General features: G+C 36.2%; 1 protein-coding gene across 1 annotated transcript in view; it reads right to left on the bottom strand.

Annotated features, from left to right (window-relative positions):
* CDC40 (cell division cycle 40) overlaps nt 1-23,094 on the bottom strand; it is a 52,852-nt gene that overhangs the window by 21,303 nt on the left and 8,455 nt on the right. The window contains exons 2-5 of the mRNA XM_028509962.2: nt 18,873-18,959; nt 9,713-9,842; nt 1,883-1,963; nt 334-473 (exon numbers count right to left, since the gene is read on the bottom strand). Of these exons, the coding sequence (XP_028365763.1) occupies nt 334-473; nt 1,883-1,963; nt 9,713-9,842; nt 18,873-18,959 (438 nt within the window). The remainder of the gene's footprint in view (nt 1-333; nt 474-1,882; nt 1,964-9,712; nt 9,843-18,872; nt 18,960-23,094) is intronic.

Genomic DNA, 23,094 nt, shown 5'->3' with positions numbered 1-23,094 from the left:
ATAAATTAATAAATAAATAAAATTCATATCAATTCTAAAATCATAGAAAGGCTGGAAATCTGGTACCAGAAGAGCAGCTCCCATGGCAGCTTAATAGCATTATCAAGGTGATATTTATTAAAAATTGTTAAATAAATCAGAAAAATATAAGTAAAAATATTCTAAAGAAAAACAAAAAGAAAATCTTACAGTATTCCCTCAGTTTACCTAGACAGAGAAATTTTGATGAGTCATTTATTTCTCTAAGGAAATCTTAAGTTTACTGATACAGGCACCCTTCATAGAGACACAGAGCAGGCACCTGAACTGACAATGAAAGACATCAAGGCTTACTTCGGAAGGTTTGGCTACATCTTTTTCATCCACATATTTTGCCCATGGTCCCAGGAAACCATCAATATTAGATGCATCATTTTCTTTGAACTTTTTTCTCTTTTCTGTTTTCTTCTGACCAGTCTCAAACACAGTTAAACCTACATTAAAAAAAAGAGACATCACAAATAATTTTCTAAAGAAATAGTAGCATGTATATAATTTTTACTTTATATTGCTCTTGTGACCAAAGAATCTATTAAAAACACAAAATAAAATCTATATAAATATGCCAGATGTACCAAGTCATGTTATACAAAAAGGATTCAGCGTGCCAGGCAAAGAAATTTTCTACCACTGCAGTATTTTGCAAATTCTAATATACATAAAGAGAAGACCAGCTATGTAATCCTGTAGTAGTACACAATCCTTTTAAAGAATTGTAGACCTTTATCAGTGAATTTTGCCACTCTTTGAAAGAAACTCAACAATTTAATATTGTTAAATAGTAATAAAGCTACCTTTGAAGGAATAAACTAAAATTTATCATTTAAAAACTTAATTGAATTAAATTACATTAAGTAATTAATAACTTGTCTTTGTTTACTTATAATACAACAGGATAAAGTTTCACAAGAGTCTGGTATTTCTTTTAAGTGATCTCAGTCCAAACTTGACATTTAACAACATAAACCTTAACAGTAAGAGGGAAAAGAGGATGTTTCTGGGCTGGGATTTGATCAGGAGAAGGTGGCACACTGTGCGTAGTCATTCAGCTGGAAATAGAAAGGTTCATGGGAGTCATAACCACAATTTAACTGTTAACTGAGAATCTAGCTACATACATATGTGACTTGCAGAAGTCCAACTTAAAGGGAAAAGCTTATCTATATTAATTCAAATCAATATCTTTAGGTTGTGTGTTGTAACAGAATCTTGTTAAAATTCTACTTGAACAATAATCTAGCTTATACACTGAGGACAGCTTGCCCATATAGGTCTGTAGCTACTAAGTGTCTTTGTACAAATAGCACATTCTGTTTTTAATGAGCATTTTATAAAAAAAAGATTCCAATGGGCTGATGAGCTTTATTCAAATTAGCATTGAGAATAACTTTGCTTTATAATAACACAAAATGAATATGAGCACAAATATGTATTTTAAAACATTCAACAACTGAACAACTGAAGCAACCCTTCAAAGACAATCTCCCCAATGAAACATGTTCTGCTCTGTTAAAATGTAGCTTGACATTTAGTGTTGATAAATAAACTGCTAAAGTCAGGTATACATTGATTATAATTTACTGAATGATTTTAACGGGTTGGTGATGTGCCAAGTACTCATAACAACTCCCCCAAATAGGTACCATTATCTTCCCTATAAGGTTGCACACCTAGCACATGCCAAAAGCAAGCTCTAAAAACTATTAATAGTTCTAAACTGCAACACTATAGTCTCAACTTGAAAAAAAAATCAAGAGCTAAATAAAATACTAGTTTTACTCCCATTGTCTAAAGTCAATCTGCAAGACAGTAATTACAGGTATATATAACTTCAAATAAATACCTTGATTTTTCTCAGCTTCTTCTACAGAACCAATATACTTAGTAGTCACTTGATTATCTAATGAAGGGTCCAACGCATAACCTAAAAGGAAAAAAGTACAAATTACTGACTCCATTTTTTGCCATTTACAATTTAATTTAATTCTATACAAATACCCTCACTTCACATTTTCTTCACCAGATGTCGAAAATACTCCTTAACTTAGGACCAATCCTTCCTTCATGAGCTGTGTTTCTATTCAGAACAATTAACCCAAGTCTAGAGCTGTACCATGAATGACTTCAGCAGAGTAAGAAGGATCTTATGGGCTAAAGCTAGCATACTGGTGTTGTATCAATTATTAAGATCCCTTCCAGCCAAAATATCCAACTGTAGTCTTAAATTTTGGAAGATCTTAAAAATACACATATATCATATATTTGGAAGTTGAGAAGCTCTTTTTCTTATTTTTAATTTTAATTTTTTAATGTATTTTTTTGATTATGCTATTACAGTTGTCCCAACTTTCTCACCTTAGCCCCACTCCCTCCAGCAATTCCTTCCCCCTTAGTTCATGTCCATGGGTCATGCATGTAAGTTCTCTGGCTTCTCCATTACCTATACTGTTCTTAACATTCCCCCATCTATTTTGTACCTACCAATTTGTGCTTCTTAATCCCTCCACCTTCCCCCATGTTTCCCCTTCCCCCTCCCAACTGATAACCCTCCAAATGATCTCCATATCTGATTCTGTCCCTGTTGTGCTTGTTTGCTTAGTTTGTTATTTGGATTCAATTGTTAATAGTTGTGAATTTGTTGCCATTTTAATTGTTCATAATTTGGATCTTATTTTTCTTATATAATTCCCTTCGGCATTTCAAATAATAATGACTTGGTAAAGATGAACTCCTTTAGTTTCACCTTGTCTGGGAAACGCTTTATCTGCCCTTCAATTCTATGTGATAGCATTGTTGCATAGAGTAATCTTGGAGGCAGGTCCTCCAAGGACTTTCATGACTTCAAATACTTCTTTCCAGTCCCTTCTTGACTGTAAGGTTTCTTTTGAGAAATCAGCTGACAGTCTTATGGGAACGCCTTTGTACATAACTCTGTTTTTCTCTTGTGGCTTTTAAGATTCTCTCTTTATCCTTAACCTTTGGCCTTTTAATTATTATGTGTCTTCCTAGGAGTGGGCCTTTACATCCATCTTGTTTGGGAATCTCTGTGCTTCCTGCACTTATATGTCTATTTCCTTCACCAAATTAGGGAAATTTTCTTTCATTACTTTTTCAAATAAGTTTTCAATTTATTGCTCTTCCTCTTCTCCTTCTGGCACCCTATAATTCAGATGTTGGTATGTTTAAAGATGTCCCAGAAGTTCCTAAGCCTATCCTCATTTTTTAAAAATTATTTTTTCTTCCTTCTGTTCTGACTGAATGCTTTTTCCTTCCTTGTGTTCCAAATCATCGATTTGATCCATGGCTTTATCCACTCCACTGTTGGTTCCCTATAGATTTTCTTTATTGCACGTAATGCAATCTTCATTTCTGCCTGAGTCTTTTTTTATGGTGTTGTAGTACCCAATGAGTTCCTGGAGCATCCTGATGACCAGTGTTTTATCTCTGCATCTGATAGGTTGCTTGTCTCCATCTCATCTAGTTCTTTTTCTGGAGTTTTGTTCTGTTCTTTCATTTGAGCTGTATTTATCTCCTCGTTTTGGCAACCTCCCTGTGTTTGTTTCTGTGTATTAAGTAGAGCTGCTCTGACCCCATCTTAGAGCACCTTAGATGCACTTAGAGCACTTAGAGCACATAGAGCAAGCTGTATGGCGCAGAGCCTTAGGTAATCTCGCCAGGGCAGGGTAACCCATGTCACCACTCTGTTGCTGTGTGGGGGAGGGCTCTGAAGGGGCCCAGTGCCGCTGCCTGGCCTCTGGAGTTTAGCCTTGGAAGAAACTGTCTCCCCATTCCCACTTCACTTCCTCCCATATGCCACTGGTGCCCTTCCTGCTGTTGTCCTGGCACTGAATCCCAGAAGGGATGGGTCTGTGTGAGTCCAAAGTTCCTTGTGGGCCCTTTAAGAGGATTCATTTTTTTTCTGCCACCCTAACCATCCTGGTTTCCACAGCCAGAAGTTACAGAGGCTTATTTTCCTGGCACTGGGACCCCAGGCTAGGTGGTCTGGACTGAGGCTGGGATCGCCACTCCCCAAGGCATCCCTCCTGTTTTTTATCCACCACATGTGGATGTGGAACCACCCATTCTTGTCTCTGTGTCTCCACGCTTCTCCATGTCTCTGCCTCTCCCACCCATCTGGATGACTATGGCTTCTTTAAATCCTTGGTTGTCAGACTTCCACACAGCTCAATTTTCTGACAATTCTGGGTGATAATGTTCTGTACTACAGATTTATTTTTTGCTATTGTTGTGCATGGAGGCGAGGTATATTTACTTATGTCTCCATCTTTATCGGAAGTGCAGAAACTTTTTTTTAAATAGATAATACATGGTTATCAAATTATATCAACTATTAAATAATTTTTTAAAAAGAAGAATCATATGTAATCTAGCTATTATTTTGAAAATCCTATTCTGAGTAAAGACAGTGTGTCCTACCAGTTTTAAGACAATATATTTCTACTTCATAAATCATTACTTATATTTCCTTGGTAAGAGAAGCAAGGGTATTAATTAGCATATGAATACACTCCTTCAGCTAGAGATAAGAGCGTGGCTACATATAAATGTGGTCTTCAATGGCTTATGGGAACTTAAGTGAAAAAAGTATATATTAACTCGAATCAGTTTTTTCTTAAGTGGGGGTTGCTAGTATAATCAATGTTTGGTCAAGATCAATTTTAAAAATCTAGCATATTCACAAAAAGAACTAGATGATTAATCAATTGAGGGTTTAAAACCCATGCAAATAATCATGGAATACATAATAGTACTAGCTTATTTTTTTAAGGGTACATCTTAGTAGGTATAGTTAACATTTTAATTTTTCAGCTAAAAATGAAAAGGATTGTCTTTAGAAAAACATTTGTCATCAAACATACTTTTCAAACTAGCTAAGGATACAAGTGCCCAATTCACCCTCGTGATATGCTTAATATAGAACCAACCACCTGGCTATTAGCTCATTTGCATATAGTTTTTTTTTTAAGTATTTAAAATATGCTCTTAGCCAGAGGAGAGAGCTTGATGGCAGAAAAGCAGCTTTGGAATAGAATTTGTGAAATCACAGATTCAAATATCATGAGTTCTTTTACCTTTCATCTTTGTGATGTACAAGTGGTCTGTAAATAATGTATTTTTTTAACCTCATCTAAGGACATTTTTTTCCCATTGCATTTAGAGAGAGAGAGGGAGAGGGAGAGAGAGGCAGAGGGAGAGAGAGAGAGAGAGAAACATCGATGTGCGAGAGCAACATCATCGGTTGCCTCTCATATGCTCCATGACTGGGGACCGAACCTGCAACCTTGGCATGTGCCCTGACCAGGGATTGAACCTGCAGCCTTTCAGTTTATGGGACAATGCTCCAACCAACTGAGCCACACTGGCCAGGGCTAAATGCTGTGTTTTTAAAAATGAGACTAGATAAGGCTTATATATAAAATTTAAACACAATACCCCAAGTTAAAAAAATCCTCATCTCAATCATAAAAATGTATCTAGAATGTAATTGTCTTGAAGGAAACTTACATCTACATAAACAGTGTTGCACTGTGTGTTTGGAGGGATGAAGTAGGAGGCAGAGAGGGAAGGGCGACCGCTGGTCCTTCCTGTATGAACTGTGTAAGCACCAATCCCCAGCTCATCTGGTCAGAGTCTTATTTCTGAGAAAAGGAACTTGTGCTCTCCTTTTCCAACCTCTGTGGTAAAATCTTTACTGCTACCACCACCATTACGCCTAGTGCTCCCCACCCCAGGTAATTAGGGGTTAAGAGTATGTTTCCTTTACAAGTAAGAGAAGTTAAATACTTAGCTGTCTGTCCTACTAGAAGTCAGCTAGTAAAAGAATAAGATGTAACTCTAACACTACAGAATTTCAGTCCAATTCATTTTCTACTATTACTATTGTACGTCTCAAATAAATGAATATATTTGCATTTTAGTTCTGAAATATTCTCATTTATCTTTCTGAAGCTTATTCTCCATTGTATCTTTTTAATGAAGTTAATGTCTACTTTTTTCATTTGTAGTCTTATTTGAAATGGCTGTCAATTTATTACTTATCCTTAAAATTATAAACACTAACATCCTAAAAGGTAAATGAGAAGTGACTTTAAACAATTTGCAAAAGAATGGTGGTTACAAATACAGGCACACCTCTAAGATATTGCGGGTTTGGTTTCAGACACCGCAATGAAGGACTATTGCAATAAATCAAGTCATAATCTTTTTGCTTGTAGAGGGAGGGTCTTTAATTGGTAAAAAATGCAAAATCTGTGAAGTGAAATAAAGCAAAGCACAATAAAATGAGGTAAGCCTATATAAGAAAAAACCTTCAATCTTACTAGTAGCCCAAAAGAATAAAATTTTAAGAGATATATTTTGTTTATCAAAAATAAAAAAAAAAACAAAGGAAAAACGATTATAAGGATCTTGGGTAAGGAGAAATAGGACTTTCGTACATGGCAGTATTAAGATGGGAGATTTCTTTTGGGGAGCAATTTGACAATCTATAACAAATGCTTTAAAAACATTTATATTCTTAGTCCTACTTCTGAGAATTCTCTTTAGAAAATAATGAGAAAAACTCAATGTTTTATGCACAAAGATATTCACCATCACATTTTTAAAAAGTATTTTACTACAATTTAATATATACATCACCACATTTTTAACAGCAAAAACTGGAACCAATTTGAACTCTAAATGATTCAAGAAATTTTAATATAAATATCTTCATCCAGTAGAATATTTAAAAATCATTTAAGAAGGCTAATAAAGAGTTTCTAGTATTGATGTTAAAACTAAGTTACTGATAACGATGGTGAAACTAAAGGTATTTAAATTCTATTCTCCACTTCTATATACTGGTGTAGAGAAAATTCTGAGTGAACATAGAACAAAGGGAAGAAACCTCACTGAGGAGCCCCCAGGAAGACTAGTAAAGGAACAAGTGGGAACCCAAGAAGAAAAGGGAGGAAAATAGGACAAAAGAATCACACAAACCATTGAGAGACTGAGAAGTCAGGAATAAATACCATAAATGGGAGCCAAGAGCAAAACTGTAGAACGAGTAAATGGAATGATACAGCAAACAAGATTATCTTTACTGATAAGGACTCCACCGGCAGGTTTTGTGATAAATTAAATGTACAATGTGAATCTTCCAGAAATAATAAACTTGGATTATAACACTGCTATGACTAACCATGGCAATAAAGTACACTCCAGCAGAATTACAGAGTGATAAATATAAAACTTAGGTATTCACGTGCCATCTCCTTCTATGTCTTATAAACAACACCAGTACAAGGTCTGCTCCTTGGTACTCTGCAAATGAGGGAAAGTAACAGGAAGTTCTCCCAGTCTTACATTCTAAAGAGTGAAAGAAAACTCTTTGTCTCATTCTCTGAAAGGAATCACTATCTGAGGTTAGACAAAAAATTTCTATGAGAAAACTACATGACTTTTAAATCAATAGAAGCTATACTTGCTTAATACTTGGGGGATAAAAAAAAAAAAGACTGCTAAACCTAAGCCTGATTAACTACTTTATTAATTAAATTTCAAAAAAATTGCTCTCTGTTCTAAGATTATCATAAGGGAGACAAACAATAATTTTCTTTGTTTTGCAACTTTATTCTAAGCTGCCTTCTACAGAATAGCCACATTCATTTTTTGTCTTAGATTTCACTAAATAGTTCAACCTGGGCCGTAGCCCCACTCTCCCCCAATGGGAAAGGCAAAAATCACCAGCTATTAAAAAAAAAAGTAAGGTTATTTCTGAATGTAGGTCAAAAGACAACTAAATAATTTTAAATGGTTACTCTTTTCTATAGGATAATTTAAGAAAGAAAGTAGGTATCAAAATAAGCTTATTTGGACATTTTTTCCTGCCTTGTTTTAAGGTAGGCTTAAGCTACATAAATTATTGCTTAAGGCCCTTCTAAGATCTAAGAAAATAAACAAAGTCTTTAAATCTTTTTTTTTATAGGTTAAGATATAATAAATTCATGATGCAATAGAGTTAATTTTTATGCATTGCTTATATGCTTACATGGATCCCTTACACAAGCAATGGGCACAATGCATTTATAACATTTTGTTGAACTGGAAGTGTCACTGAAGTCTTCTGGGAGATTGCAGAGGGTCACAGTCATGGTTATGACATTGGGTTCACAGTTAAGTCAATTATAACACCTCACTATGCTGAAACACGATCTAACAAATGACAATATTTTTACAAGTGGTTTTTAAGAATATATTGTGATGAATAATTAAGATTATACTAAACTTCTAAACTAATTTAGAAATGAATCTGTTTGCATCACTAAGTATTAGAAAAAAATAACTTTCTAACATTAGAATGTAAATTATAACACAATCAATGGATTATTACATAGCTCTTAAAACTAATAAGCTTTGAGACTGTAACGCTGAAAATGTTGGTGATAAAATAGTGAACCAAAAAGTGAAATGCAAAATATTCAGTTTAGAAATGTTACCGCTCTGTAATACAAATGTGAACATGAGAAAAGACCTGGAAAGACAAAGACCCAATGCTGAGAGTAGATCCTTTGGTACAGGGGGATTATGAGTACATTTTTCTTCTTTTCCCTAAATGTCTAAAATGTGTTTATATTACCTGTTAATGAAAGTAACTTATCAAAACGCATCACTGAAAACATAATGTTGTTCAACTTTTTTTGGTCCTATCTTATGACAATGGAAGTTAATGGAAGATAGGACAGAAAAATTTGTTCAGAACTTTACAAAATCCAACAGTAAGAAATAAAAGGAGTTATTAGAATTCTTAGTGCAAAGAAAACTTTTTTAAAAAGACAATATTGCTGACATCTAAAATGTGATTATTAAACCTATTCTAAAAGAAATTCAGAGTTTTCTTTTTCAATTACTCTTTTGAGAAAAATATCAGCACAAGTACTTAATTCATAAAGAGGATCACAACTACAACAGCCCTAAGTCATTTACTCTGTGAGGCCACCCCTATTAAAAAGGTCTTTAAAGCAGAAGGTGATCAGCATGTCCGTCAAACTGCAGGTGTGGATTACAGGAAGAGAAAGGAAAGGCAGCACCAAATATGGAAAAACCTGATATCTGTGACCAGACCCCTGATTTGCCGAACTCTCAACAAGGACATCATAAAGACCATCTTCTCTTAGAGAGGACAGCCAGCCTTGTGTATGCACATGACCTTTTATATCTTGCCATTGATAGCATGTGATTATTCTACCTAGTATATTTGTAGCCATTCTATTTCCTGATGCCCTTCAGTGATCAACAGAAAATTTTTCAGTGATAAGATCTGAGAAACAGAGTAAGGTCAACTAGTCTATACAACAAAAAGTGTAACCTCTTAATCTATCCTGTCATTTCCTAACTTTGACAGCAATCTGCCTGTAATGGACATTCAATATCAAGTACAATGACAGAGAATACCCTGTTTTTAAGACCAAAGAATGTTTCTAGTACTCAGAAATCATGATAGAATTAGAATGATAGCTAAAAACATTAGTTTACCTTCCCATTTGTAGAATTATTTATAGATGTGTATTAGAAAAACACAATACCCTTTTTGAAGGGTATTGCATTTTCTTACACACACACCCCAATTCTAATAAAGTCAAACTTGAAACTGTAAGTCTAATCACCTTACCATATGTGGCAAAAGTTCTTCTTTGCTGTTCAAACATAAAATCATTGATATGAGCTGGTTCAGCATATCCAGAAAGCATATTTCTAGGGGCAGCCATTTGCTGTGTCCTAAAGGGATTTTCTGGTCCAAACTGTAACGTTATTTAAAAAAGAAGAAGAAAGAAAAAAACTTAAACTCTGAGTACATAAAGATAAAATTACTAGGATAATACACAATGTATAATGTATTTTCAACTTGAAATCATCAGAAGCTGAATAACCTAATTGGGAACATGCTCACCCCACTTAGTTCAGTGCCACCGGGAGATGGCTGCTTAGGACAGTTTGCCAACCTGAGGGCAGAAGGAGAGGAATCCAGCTCATCCAAGTCTACACGTGGCTCTTTCAAGTTAAACTAATTAAAACATTCAGTTCCTCACTCACAATAGGCACATTTCAAGAGCTCAAAGGCCATGCATGGTTATTGGCTACTATATTTCCATTACAACAGGGAGTTCTATTTGACAGTGTTTCTCTAGATAACTGACACTTACTATAGTTTTGTTTAAACTACGATGTGGCCAGGTTGGGGTAACCTTTATATGAATAACAGCACCATGATGTAATTAAAAAAAACACGTTTCTTCTCAACTACATTATGAGTTCCTCAAAGGTAGAGACTTAGAATCCTCAAAACTCACCACAGGGCCTGGAATATAGAAAGCACTAATAAAAGAAAGATTAATCCAAATACCATTGAGGGCAGAAGATGGTAAAATAGACAATAAAAGTCAAGTGCTTGAAAAAGTCTCCAGGAAGCCCTGGTTGGTATGGCTCAGTGGATGGAGTGCCAGCTTGCAAACCAAAAGGTCGCCGGTTCGATTTCTAGTCAGGGCACATGCCTGGGTTGTGGGCCAGGTTCCCAGTTGGGGGCATGCGAGAGGCAACCAATTCATGTATCTCTTATACATCCATGTTTCTCTCCCTCTCTTTCTTCCCCCCTTCCCCTTACTCTAAAAATAAATAAATAAAATCTCTAAAAACAAAAGAAAAAGTCTTGAGGAAGAGATATTACGACTGTAAATAAAATTTCTCCACTCTGAAAAGTCAAACTATGAAAGCCTACACAAAATAGCACCATTATTACCTATTTGTTTCTAATGCTTTGAGTTTCCAGAATGGCTTTCCCAATGTTATTTAATCTGTACAAAAATCCTATACAGTTAGAGAAGTATTTGCATTCTCATGTTAGAAATGAAGATGAAGGTAAAATATGATGTATTTCACCTGCCTTAGAGTCAACTGTTTTATTCATTAGAAGAGCCAAGGCTAGAAGAAATCCTAATCTAGCATTCTATTACATAATAATATTCCTTAAACATACAACCATAGTCTCTAACTTAAAAAGAAGTTATTGGGAAAATTCCACTCTTTTCCTTTTTTGTTTTTAAATAAAGAATAAAATGAACCTCCCACTTCAGAAATAATGGAATCAGATATGATATTTTTATTTGAACTCTGGAAGGTGTACTGTCATGATGAAACATACTGACATTAGAGCAACTTAGGTCACTGGCCTTAGAGACCACATTTTCTGATATACATCCAGAGCCATAAATGTAAAGTTATTCATCTTTTAACTAGAATGTTGCTTCCTCTAAATATCAATATTATATTATACACAAAAATCTACATTTAAAGAATGTCAGATTTGTCTTACCATTTTTCTGCTTAAGAAAATAAATTACAAGATTTTTTTTATTGACAGCTTCCATTTTAAAATGATTCAATCTTAAAATATCTCATTCATATATAAAGCTCTTATTAGTATTTATCTAAATTAAAATAAAGGAGAATACAAGACATTGTAGTCCATGTTAGCTTTTCCTTTGCTGCTAGGTGAAACAAAGAGGAAAAAAAATAGAAATTTAAATTGCTGAATGCTGGAATTTTCAGTTAACTTCATTCAGTCATGAAATTTATTACAAAACAAGAAACATCCATAAAATTAAAGATAATAAAATGATCTGAAAGTTTCCTAGATGCCCTACCTGCTATAGTTAGCTACCATCTGCATAGCTACGTGTGATTATTTCTAAAACAATAAAATCCCCACTGCTCTTATTGTTACTTCTATCACATATAATAAACTACCAATCATAACTAGAATTTCCATTTGAAAGTGGAAAATACAATTTCCACAGTCTTGTTTTATTAAGATTTTACAAAAGGAGAACAATTATTCTATGGGCCATACATATCAAACTAGCTCTAATTTTTAAAGAAAAATTCTGTGTTAAAGAACTTTGATTTCTATACAAATACAGATCCATATATTACAGTTAAGTATATCTTAATGTCGTATTATTCCTAACTCAGTCTAAAAATTTAAACATCCTTATGTTTTACTTTTTAAATTATATTTTATTGATTATGCTATTACAGTTTTGTCCTGATTTTTTCCCTTTGCCTCTCTCCACCTAAGAATCCCCACACCTTTGTTCACGTCCATGAATCATGTGTGTAGGTTCTTGGGCTACTGCATTTGCTACACTGTACTTTACATCCCCACAGCTATTCTGTACCTACCTATTTGTACATCTTAATCCCCTCACCTCTTCACCCATTCTCCCCTACTTCCTTCTCATGTGGCATCCACCAAAACCTTCTCCTTATACATGATTCTATATCTGTTCTTATTTGTTCAGTTTGTTTTTCAGATTCAATTTTTTTTTAAATTTATTGTTGTTCAGTTATAGTTGTCCTGTCTTTTCCCCCTTGTTCCCCCCAACACCATTACCCCCACTCCCAGTCAATCACCCCCAATTGTCTGTGCCTATGAGTCCTCTATTTGTGATCCTTTGCTTGCCCCTTCCCCAGCTACCCCCCTCCCCCACACCTTCTGGTCACTGTTAGTTTGTTCTTTATTCAATTGTTGATAGTTTGTAATTTTTGCCATTTTATTGTTCATGTTTTGATCTTCTTTTTATTAAATAAGTCCCTTTAACATTTCATATAATAATGGTTTGGTGATGGTGAATTCCTTCAGTTTTTTCTTGTCTGGGAAACTCTATCTCCCCTTAGATTCTAAATTGACAGCTTTGCTAGGTACAGGAATCTTGGTTATAGGTCCCTTCTGTTCATTACTCTGAATATTTCTTGCCAAACTCTTCTAGCCTGCAAAATTTCTTTTGAGAAATCAGATAACAGTCTTTATGGAAACTCCAATGTAAGTACCTAACTTCTTTTCTTTTGCTGCTTTTAAGATTCTCTCTTTATCTTTAACCTTTGGTATTTCAATTATCATGCATCTTGGAGTGGGCCTCTTTGCATCCACCTTGTTTGAGACCCTGTGCTTCCTACACTTGTGTGTCTATTTCCTTCACCAATTTAAGAAAGAACATTTTCTTTCATTATTTTTTCAAATAGGCTTCCAATTTCTTGCTCTTTCTCCTCCTCCTCTGGCAACCCTATAATGTGAATGTTGGACTTCTTTAAGTTGTCCCAGAGGCTGCTTGTACTATCCTCATGTTTTCAGGTTCTTTTTTCTACTTCTTGTTCTGATTGGGTGTTTTTTGCTTCCTTATATTCCACATCTTTGATTTGATTCTTGGTTTTATCCATTCTACCGTTGTTCCCTGTAAATTGTTCTTTGTTTCAAGTATCCTTTGTTTCTGACTGGATCTTCTCATGCTGCTGAAGTCCTCACTAATTTCCTTGAGCATCTTTATAAACAGTGTTTTGAACTCTGCATCTAATAGACTGCTTATCTCTATTTTGTTTAGCTCTTTTTCTGGAGTTTTGATCTGTTCTTTCATTTGGTTCATGTTTGTCTCCTCGTTTTGGCAGCCTCCTTGTGTTTCTTTGTATGTATTAGGTAGAGCTGCCTTCACTCAGTGTCTTGGTAACGTGGCCTAATGTACTAGGTGTCCTGTAGGGTCCAGTGGCACAGCCTCCCCTATCACCCAAGCTGGGTACTTGAGGTGTGCCCTTCGTGTAGGCTATGTACACCCTCCTGTTGTAGTAGTCAAGCCATGGTTCCTGCCGGCAGATAAACGGGGGATTCACCTAGGCCAGTCAGCTACAGGAACTGGCTGTGACTACTGAAGGCCAACCTCTGCCCTCTGTGCAGGGGCAGGGTAGTGGTGCTCCAAAATGGTCTGTAGCTGTGTACTGGGTGCATTAGTCCTGGGGTTTCCAAGGAAGTACAGGCCAAGGTCAGCCCCCACCCGTGTTTTGGTCTGGGCCATGCTGCCTAAGCTATAAGGCAATCTGAGAGGGCTGCTACTTGTCCTGGGCTTGGAGATTCCCAGGGGAAGCCAAGCTGTGAATCTAGGCTGGCTACTGCTAGTGCTGGGTCTGGGGCTCACTGAGGCCAGCTGTTGCTTGTTTGAGAGGATTTAGAAAGTTGTGAAACATGAACCAAGATCAGCCATTCATATGGAAAAGCATGGTGGGTGGGCCCATAAGCTGGGTGGGGTGGAGTCTCTGTAGATCTCCAGTGCAGGTCAAACAGTGTTGGCCAGGTTGATGGAGTCTCAGATATGGCACCAGTTTACTGGCTCTGTGTTGGGAGGGTTTAGAGAAAGGACAATGGCCTCTGCTAACCTTGATGCCAGACACTCCAGTTTCTCCCTATATATCACTGGTGCCTTTCAAGCTGCTTCCCCAGGGGCCTGGAGCTCAGAGGAAGTGAGTCTGAGTAGATCAGACTGTATGTGGATTTTTTAAGAGGAACTGCTTGCGGGGGGGGGGGCCAGAAGTTTCTTCTACGGACTCAATTCCTTCTGGTTTTTGCAGCCAGAAGTTGTGGGGAAGTTTCTTCCTGGCACTGGAACCCTGGGCTTGAGCCTGGTATAGGGCTGGAATTCCTCGCTCTTGAGATATCCTTCCTGAGTTTCTATCCTTCACAGGTGGGTGTGGGACCACTCCGTTCTGCATCTGCATCCTTCCTACCAGTGTGGATGGAGGTGTTTCCTGAATTCTGTAGTTGTCAGACTTCCATTCAACTCGATTTCTGACAATTCTGAGGGATGGCTGTTCTATATTTTAGTTGTAATTTTGATGTGATTTTGTGAAGTGGTCAGCCGTATCTGCCTACATTGCCATCTTGACTGGAAGTCATCTAACATCCTTAAGTTTTAGGTATATTTATGCTGAGACATCAAAAAATACTCTAATGATATAGGAAGCTGTCTGGGGAATGTTCCAACTACTTCTGGCTCACCTTAACTGCCTGGTTACTGGCAGCTATTGAGGCTGACCTCACAGACATTAAATGTCAACAAAGGCAGAGAATGTTACTTAGTAAGACTCTGCTCTTCTCAATTGCTCAAAAAAAAAAAAAAAAAAAGGCTTCCAGATGTTGCTGGTCTTTGTGAATATGCAACTCTTTTAATTCTGGGTTAATCATTAAAAAAAAAAAAAAAAAAAAAGCATATAAAAACACATAACTGATTTCCAAATACTTTTTTTCAACCTTCAGTAGTTAAGTGCAAGTTTGTAATTCATCAAGTGATTTTTAAAAATACATACTCAAGTTAATTAGGTATGAGTATTTAATAGTTCTTAGCTAAAACAATATTGAAATATGTAGTAGTCAATTATAATTGTAATCTCCCATATAAAAATATACACATTTAAGTATCAATTCAAATGACTACACAGCCCAAAATGTGTGGTGTTCCTGGGAGAGGTAATTTTCCTTGCATCTTTCACCTGAGTAGTGATGTACTTATAGAGTTGGGAGAAAAGCATTTTTAATTTGTCAAGGCAATGGTTGATAAGCCTACAGATCCGTTCAGTATAAGGCAGTGATTCTTAAAAGTCTTCAGTGGGTAGAGAATTTGAGGGTCAATATCTTAGCAGTATATAATAACATCACAGGATTAAGGGAATTTATACTAGTAAAATGACATAAGCATGTACCCTGCACACCCCACCGTAGCCCACAAACTGGTCTCCTAGTTACAGAACGACTGCTAACAGTGATCTAGACTCAATTGTGCAAATCTGTCACTTGTTGGCAGTATGAGACTTGGTTTCCCTGCTATAAAATAGGGATAAGAGTATTTACTTCGTAGGGTTGTAATGAAGTCTAAAGGAGATGGGAATATAAATTTACAAGCCTCTCAGTATGGTACTTGGCATATGGTAATAAAAGGTAGTTTTATTTCATTAGTTTCTATCCTTGTTCTTTTCCATCATGCAAACCCTTACCAAATTTGCCTTCCTATATTCAGCTTTATTTATGCCACTCTTCCCTTAAAGAACCTTAGAAGTCAAGACCAAATTTATTAAATCAAGACCAACTCTTCACCTTGGTCCCCAGAGCCCTGTGCAATATTATACAAACTACCATTCTAATCTTACCTCCCATTCTCCCCTACTGAGAATGATTTAAGCATTCTTGTTCTTTAGAGCTTCTGTGATTTAGCTCATGCTGTTCTCTTCTGCCTGGACTCTTTCCTCATAAAAGCCTTCCTAACTATCAGTGCCAGTAACAGTAATATAAATAACAGTAAGTGCTATCATTTATTAATGCTTACTGTGTCAGAGAGTTTCCTAAGCATATCATATATTATCTCATTTATCCTTATAACTCAGTAAAGTAGAAATTATCTTCATTTTATCTAACAAGAAAACAAAGATAATCCAAAGTCACACAAGACCAAAACAGCAGCCTGTTTAACTCCAAATCTTATGTTCTTAACCTGGGTTGTATTGCTTACTATACTATAAATACTATTTCTTTCATGGAACGTTTTCTAATCTTTATAACAAGATGCAACCTCTCTTTAAACATGAATAGTACTTTAGAGACACTATAAGAAATAGTCTGGTCTCTATCTTTTAAAAAATATACTTAGCTTACCCTCTCTGATAAACACTAGCTTGTGGAGGGTTATACTTTGTTTCTTACAATGGATTCTCAAATACGGGAACTTGAATTTCATCTAGCAAAGCTCCTGGTAATACCTTTCCAGACTTGGTCAAGTTACATACATCCTAGTCATAAAATCCAAAGTTAATAATATGTTATGTCTCCGACAATTGATTTGACAACCAGGAAAAACTAATTTTTCTTCACTTTTCAGTCTCATCATTCTTTTCTTAAATTGTGGACCAGCAGTGAAGTGTTTCTAATGTAAACTAATTTATATATATTATATTAAGTTGGCCAAAAAGTTTGTGTGGTTTTCTCCATAAAATAAAACACACACTTTTTCATTTTCACCAATAACTTGTTTGATTTGGATATTTTCAGTATGTCAGCTATCTCCCATGTGGTATATAACATTGATTGTTCTCCCTTAATGTCTCGATTTGATTGCTATCAACTTCAACTGGTCTACCCAACCATGGGAAATCTCAATTTCTCTGATACCCAACCATCATCCAGTGAGAAATCTCCAGCATTAAACTTTGCAAACCACTTTTGACACTTTTGATCAGTCACAGCACTTTCTCCATACACAGCGCAAATCTTTTTTTGTTTCTGTTGTTTTTACCTTTCTTGAAATAATAAAGCATGATATGCCGAAAATGTGTATTTCCTTTCATCTTCAATATTAAAATGGCTACACAAAAATTCATCAATTTTGATAAGTTGTTTTTAAACGCATGCTCGTAATGACAGCTGTCACAATGAAATCTAACAAAATTGTTTCAAATGCAGTTAAAGGCCACTAAGTGCTACTGGAGCCATCTTACAGAAAAAAACAAAAACTTTTTGGCCAATCCAATATTTAGTGGGAGGCTGCCTATCATGAGAATATAAAAAGACTGACAATCCCACAATGCCTACTGCCTTGTCAATATCACCACCAAAAATCTTGATCTTTTAAATTTTCTTGAAATTTTTGAAAACTGTAATCAAATAGCCATTTATTACGTATACATAGGATCTAAAAATTTAAGAAAAATAGATTTCATAGAAAATACATATACTGACATAGGAATGTCATGTCCCATATTACTTAGAATTTTCTCATTTTCTAAATTCAGCAATCCTATTTTATTGAAGCCCTTTTCATTAAAAAAAATCATGAAGCATATAAGTAATATACAACCTCTCTTCAATGTGATGGCTAAAATGGTGCTAAGGAATATGGGACAGCCTGTAGTTCAACAGAGTGAAGGATTTAAGAAATAATGGAATGAAATTTAAAATGTGCTACAGCCTCAGAGCATGAGAATGAGATTTTTGCTTGCTGTATACCCAGAGAACAGCTAGAGTACTCTCTAAATACTACCACTGACATCACTGGCTATGCTGCACATTTCAATTGCTATATTTTAAGTGACTAAGCAGGTAAATTTGACTCTGCTTCATCAAAAAACACAAAAACCAAAAAACCAATGATATACACTAAAAAAGAAAAATATTAAAAAGTACCTCTTTTTCTACCAAGATGCAATAAGATTTGGCTCTTTAAAGCGCTCCTTAACAGCCCTGCCACTAAAGACTCTTTGTTTTATGACCATTTCATGGCATTTCTATTTGTCAATCAGGCATTCCTTTTCTTTTAAAGGCAAAATAGCTAGAAATCTTATCTTTTCTACAATTCTTCCTAAATGCACAATTGTCACTGTTTCCCTTCCTCACCTTCTTTAATGTATCATCACGTGGAACAAAGACTCTGTACGATGCCTTACGCAGAGCAGGCGATAAACCCTGAGACTGTTTTCGAGCAGTGACCACATCAGTACGGCACCTCTTTTTAGTGTTTAGCACAACAACATGCATAACCAGATGCTTCATAATGTACTGTGCAGTAATGATGTTAATAAACCAAATTCTTTTTCACTAATGGTTAATTTGCAATGTGCCCTTATCAACACTGAGAGGAAGATGTTAACTAAGTTCACATTTAAGAATCAGGTATTCTGAGATTTCCTTTTTTCAAAAGCAATAGTTCCATGCTACCAGATGGTTCTATGTTGGTCGGTAAACATTAGTGGATTTTTAAAAGTATTCTCACAAAAGCATATACACTATTTAAACTTTTGTAGGACATATTTTTTTCTTTTAAAACTGAGATGTAGTAGATATATAACAGGATATATTTTCTAAAAGCTTAAATAGTGTACTTTTGTGAAAATTTCACCATTTAGCTACCTATGTATAATTTAAATAGTTTGGTAAAAGGCAGAATCTTAAGTACAGCATGTTTTCTCACCTCAGGAGCAAACATGGTCTCATAAGTAGGATTATATTGAACCTCTTTGACAGCAGGGTCAAGGTGAACTCCGGTCTCCAAATCTTCCTAAAAGAAAACCAAATGAACATTAAATATCTGATAACTAGTTGTTTTATTTTAAAACTACACTAAGTCATTTTAACACAAATTTTATGATTACTATATTAGTGCCACATAACTAACAATTTAATAAGCAAAGACTAATAAAAGTAACATATATAAGTATAAAGGTTAGAATGTATAACAAATTTTTTTCCTTTCAAAATACTGACTTTACCTCATCTGAGCAATTAAAAATTTCTAAATAAGTTAACATTACTGAAAGCCTTAAATTTAAGAGTCCAACTCCCCTCTTCTATTAACTCAGAAAAGACCTGCTCTTCTAGTTCTAAATTCAGAAGCACTTTCTTTATTCACCAAAATTTACTAAATATATACTCAGATGGCACTGGTTAGGGACTGCAGAGGAAAACAAAAGAAAGTGGCAGGACCCAAATCTAAATCTCAAGTCTTATCATCTATGTCAATGTTTCAACCTTCTTAAAAACCTCATCTCCACTAATCACTGGTAGTCTCTTTCTTGTGTAACCCTACCACTTATGTATTTTCAGACTGTAAGATGCACCCCTACCCCCTGCCACCCCCGCCCCAAATTTGGAATAATGGTTGTTACTGCTGCTGTTGAGTTCTGTGTACATTTACATTCACAAAATACTATGTTATTTATGTTATTAAATATTTCACATTTTTTGCTTCAAAATTGTTTTCCTATTTTCCTCTAAAACCTAGGTGCATCTTATGGTCCGAAAAATATGGTACAAATATAGCAGTTCCCAAATTGGTATCTCTAGGCTGGACCTCTCCCCTGAACTCTAGAGACTTGTGTATCTAACCTTCAATTTGTTATCTTTTCTCCCACTATGTCTAACAGACACCTCTGGTCTTCCTTTCCCTAATGACTCCTTCCAGCCTTCTCTAAGTTTATTTACTACAATACCATCCTTCCATTTGCTCATGCAAAAATTCCTGGAGTTATCTGACTCTCTTTCACTCTCACCTCAGTCTAATTTATCTCACACCTGGGTTATTGTAATAGTCTCTTAACAGGTCTCCCTGCTTCTTCCTATGCCCAGCAGCCTCATCCACATAGGAGCCAGTGATTATTTTAAAATATTCATCAGATTATATTATTCCTTTGCTCTTAAACCCTCTTGGCACCTTCCCCACTCAGAATAAAGGCCTAACAAAGGCTTACAAGGCTCATTACCAGTTCAGAAAGTAAGTATGGTTCCCTGCAGTAGTCTTATAGAGCATCTTTGTCTTCCTGTATTGTCCTGCCTTAGCTTTTACATACTAAAAAGAAGTTTTTATAGAGGTTTTATTTCCATATTAAACATGTCATAAATATCATTTAATTTAATTAGGACATTAAAGTTATGCTTTGAAATTTTAAAGGAAGTTCATGTCATTTATAAATTATATTTCAGTAAAGCTGATATTACAAAACTGCTGTTATAAAATTACGACATTTGAATCTAATTGGTTGAGAATTTACCCTCCTTGACCTGTCCCTCTTTCTCCCCTCTACCCCAGCCTCTGCCCTCATCTAGCCCTGTGCCTGTGCTCACTGTAGCCCAGCCTCAGTCTCATATGCCGTCCCACAATTCACTAAAGGACAATCCTGCCTGAGGGTCTCTGGACTTACTGTTGCCTCTTCTTGGAACCTGGATATCCGCATGATTGTTCTCTCTTCTTTCAGGTCTCTGCTCAGTTTTCCTACTTTCCCCTTACACCTTGCTTCAACTATCTATCTCCACTATACTTATCACCACCTGACACACATATATTTATTGTCTACCTCCCTCCGCTAAATATAAGCTACACAAGTTGGATTTTATACACACAAAAGTATCTTTTTTAAAAATATATTTTATTGATTACACTATTACAGTTGTCCCATTTTTTCTCCCCCTCTGCCCTGTACCCCGCCCTCTCATTCCCTACCTTACTTCATGTCCATGGATCATACATATAAATTCTTTGGCTTCTCCACTTCCCATACTATTCTTAACCTCCCTCTGTCTATTTTGTACCTACCATTTATGCTTCTTATTCCCTGTACCTTTTCCCCCTTCAGCAGAAGGTTCTGCTGAAAAACCTTCATGTGGTCTGTATTTCTGTGAATCTGTTCCTATTCTAGTTACTTGCTTAGCTTGTTTTTGTTTCCTTAGGTTTCGTTCCTGATAGTTGTGAGTTTGTTGTCATTTTAATGTTCGTATTTTTTATCTTCTTCTTCTTAAATAAGTCCCTTTAACATTTCATATAATAAGGGCTTCGTGATGATGAACTCCTTTAACTTGACCTTATCTAGGAGGCACTTTATCTGCCCTTCCATTCTAAATGATAGCTTTGCAGGACAGAGTAATCTTAAGAATAGGTCCTTCCTTGCCTTTCATGACTTAGAATACTTCCTTCCAGCCCCTTCTTGCCTGTAATATTTCTTTTGAGAAATCAGCTGACAGTCTTATGGGAACTCCTTTTCTCTTGCTGCTTTTAAGATTCTCTCCTTATCTTTAATCTTGGGTAACTTAATGATGATGTGCCTCGGTGAGTCCTTCCTTGGGTACAATTTTCGGGGACGCGCTGAGCTTCCTGGACTTCCTGGAAGTCTATTTCCGTTGCCAGATTGGGGAACTTCTCCTTCATTATTTTTTCAAATAAGTTTTCAATTTGTTGCTCTTCCTCCTCTTCTGTTACCTCTATGATTTGGATGTTGGAATGTTTAAAGTTGTCCTGGAGGTTCCTAAGCCTCTCCTCATTTTTTTTGAATTCTTGTTATTCATTCTGTTCTGGTTGAACGTTTCTTTCTTCTGGTCCAAACCATTGATTTGAATCCTGGTTTCCTTCCCATCACTGTTGGTTCACTGTACCTTTTCCTCTATATCACTTTTTGTAGCCTTCACTTTTTCCCTGTATTTTGCGACCATACTCTGCCATTTCTATGAGCATCCTGGTTACCAGTGTTTTGAACTCTGCATCTGATAGGCTGGCTATCTCTTCATCACTTAATTGTATTTTTTCTGGAGCTTTGATCTGTTCTTTCATTTGGGCCATTTTTTTTTTTTGTCTTGGTGTCCCCCTGTTATGTAGTAAGGGGAGAAGCCTTAGGTATCGCCAGGACGGGGCAACCCAGGTTCCTGTGTTGTGGTGCTGTATGTGGGAGAAGGGTCCAAGAGGGAACGATGCCACTTGCTTGGCTCTCTGCCGGCCATTAGTCACTTCCTCCACTACCCACAAGCAAATGGGTCTTTCTGGTGCTGATTCCCAGGTAGGAGGTTTTGTGTACACTCTAGGACCCTGTGGGTCTCTCCAGTGAATTCTCCTGTAAAGCTGGGAGTTTCTCCCGCTGCTGCAACAAACCCCACAGGTTTTTCAGCCAGAAGTTTTGAGGCTTTATTTCCCCACAATGGAACCCTGGGTTGCAGTTGCAGGGTCTGTCTTACTCCCAGTTGTTCTTCCCAGTTTATCTGCATGCAGATGTGGGACTGCCCACTCTACCAGCTGCCTTGCCCACCCCGGTTTCCAGCCATTGTCTTGCCATGAGTCCTCTCCACTCAGAATGCCTGTCTCTCCCCTCCTACCAGTCTGGATGAATGTTTCTTCTTTAACTCTTTGGTTTCCAGGCTTCCATACAGTTCAATTTTCTGGCAGTTTGGGTTATTTTTTGTTTTTAAAATTGTTGTTGTCCTTATTTTCGTTGTGCGAGGAGGCAAAGTGTACCTACCTATGCCTCCATCTTAGCCAGAAGTCCACAAATGTATCCTCAATCACTAGAACTATCCCTACCATATCGCCATTTTTCTTCTGTTAGTCTCTTGCTGATGGTAGGATACATCTGTCAATACAATGCAAAGGCAATGGAAAGTAATATGGCAAATTTTGCAAAACAGGTGGGGTATCATGACACTGACAGTGATGCCGGGGAAGAAGCAATGCCACTGACAAATGAAGACCTGATAGAATTAGACCATTTAATGACCAAAGACTACAAAACTGACAAGAAAAATAACACCATCGGCACACAGATATTCTTCCAAAATTTTACATATTTTAAAACACCCTTCACCAAAGCAGGCAACTTAGTTTTTCTGCTTCTCAAAGGCAGAGTCCTTCAGATATGATGCTATTAAACTTCCTTCCC

Source organism: Phyllostomus discolor, chromosome 4, assembly GCF_004126475.2.
Source record: "Phyllostomus discolor isolate MPI-MPIP mPhyDis1 chromosome 4, mPhyDis1.pri.v3, whole genome shotgun sequence".
NCBI lineage: Eukaryota > Metazoa > Chordata > Mammalia > Chiroptera > Phyllostomidae > Phyllostomus > Phyllostomus discolor.
Note: the sequence above shows the minus strand (reverse complement) of the source record. Positions and strands in the feature narration are given on the sequence as shown.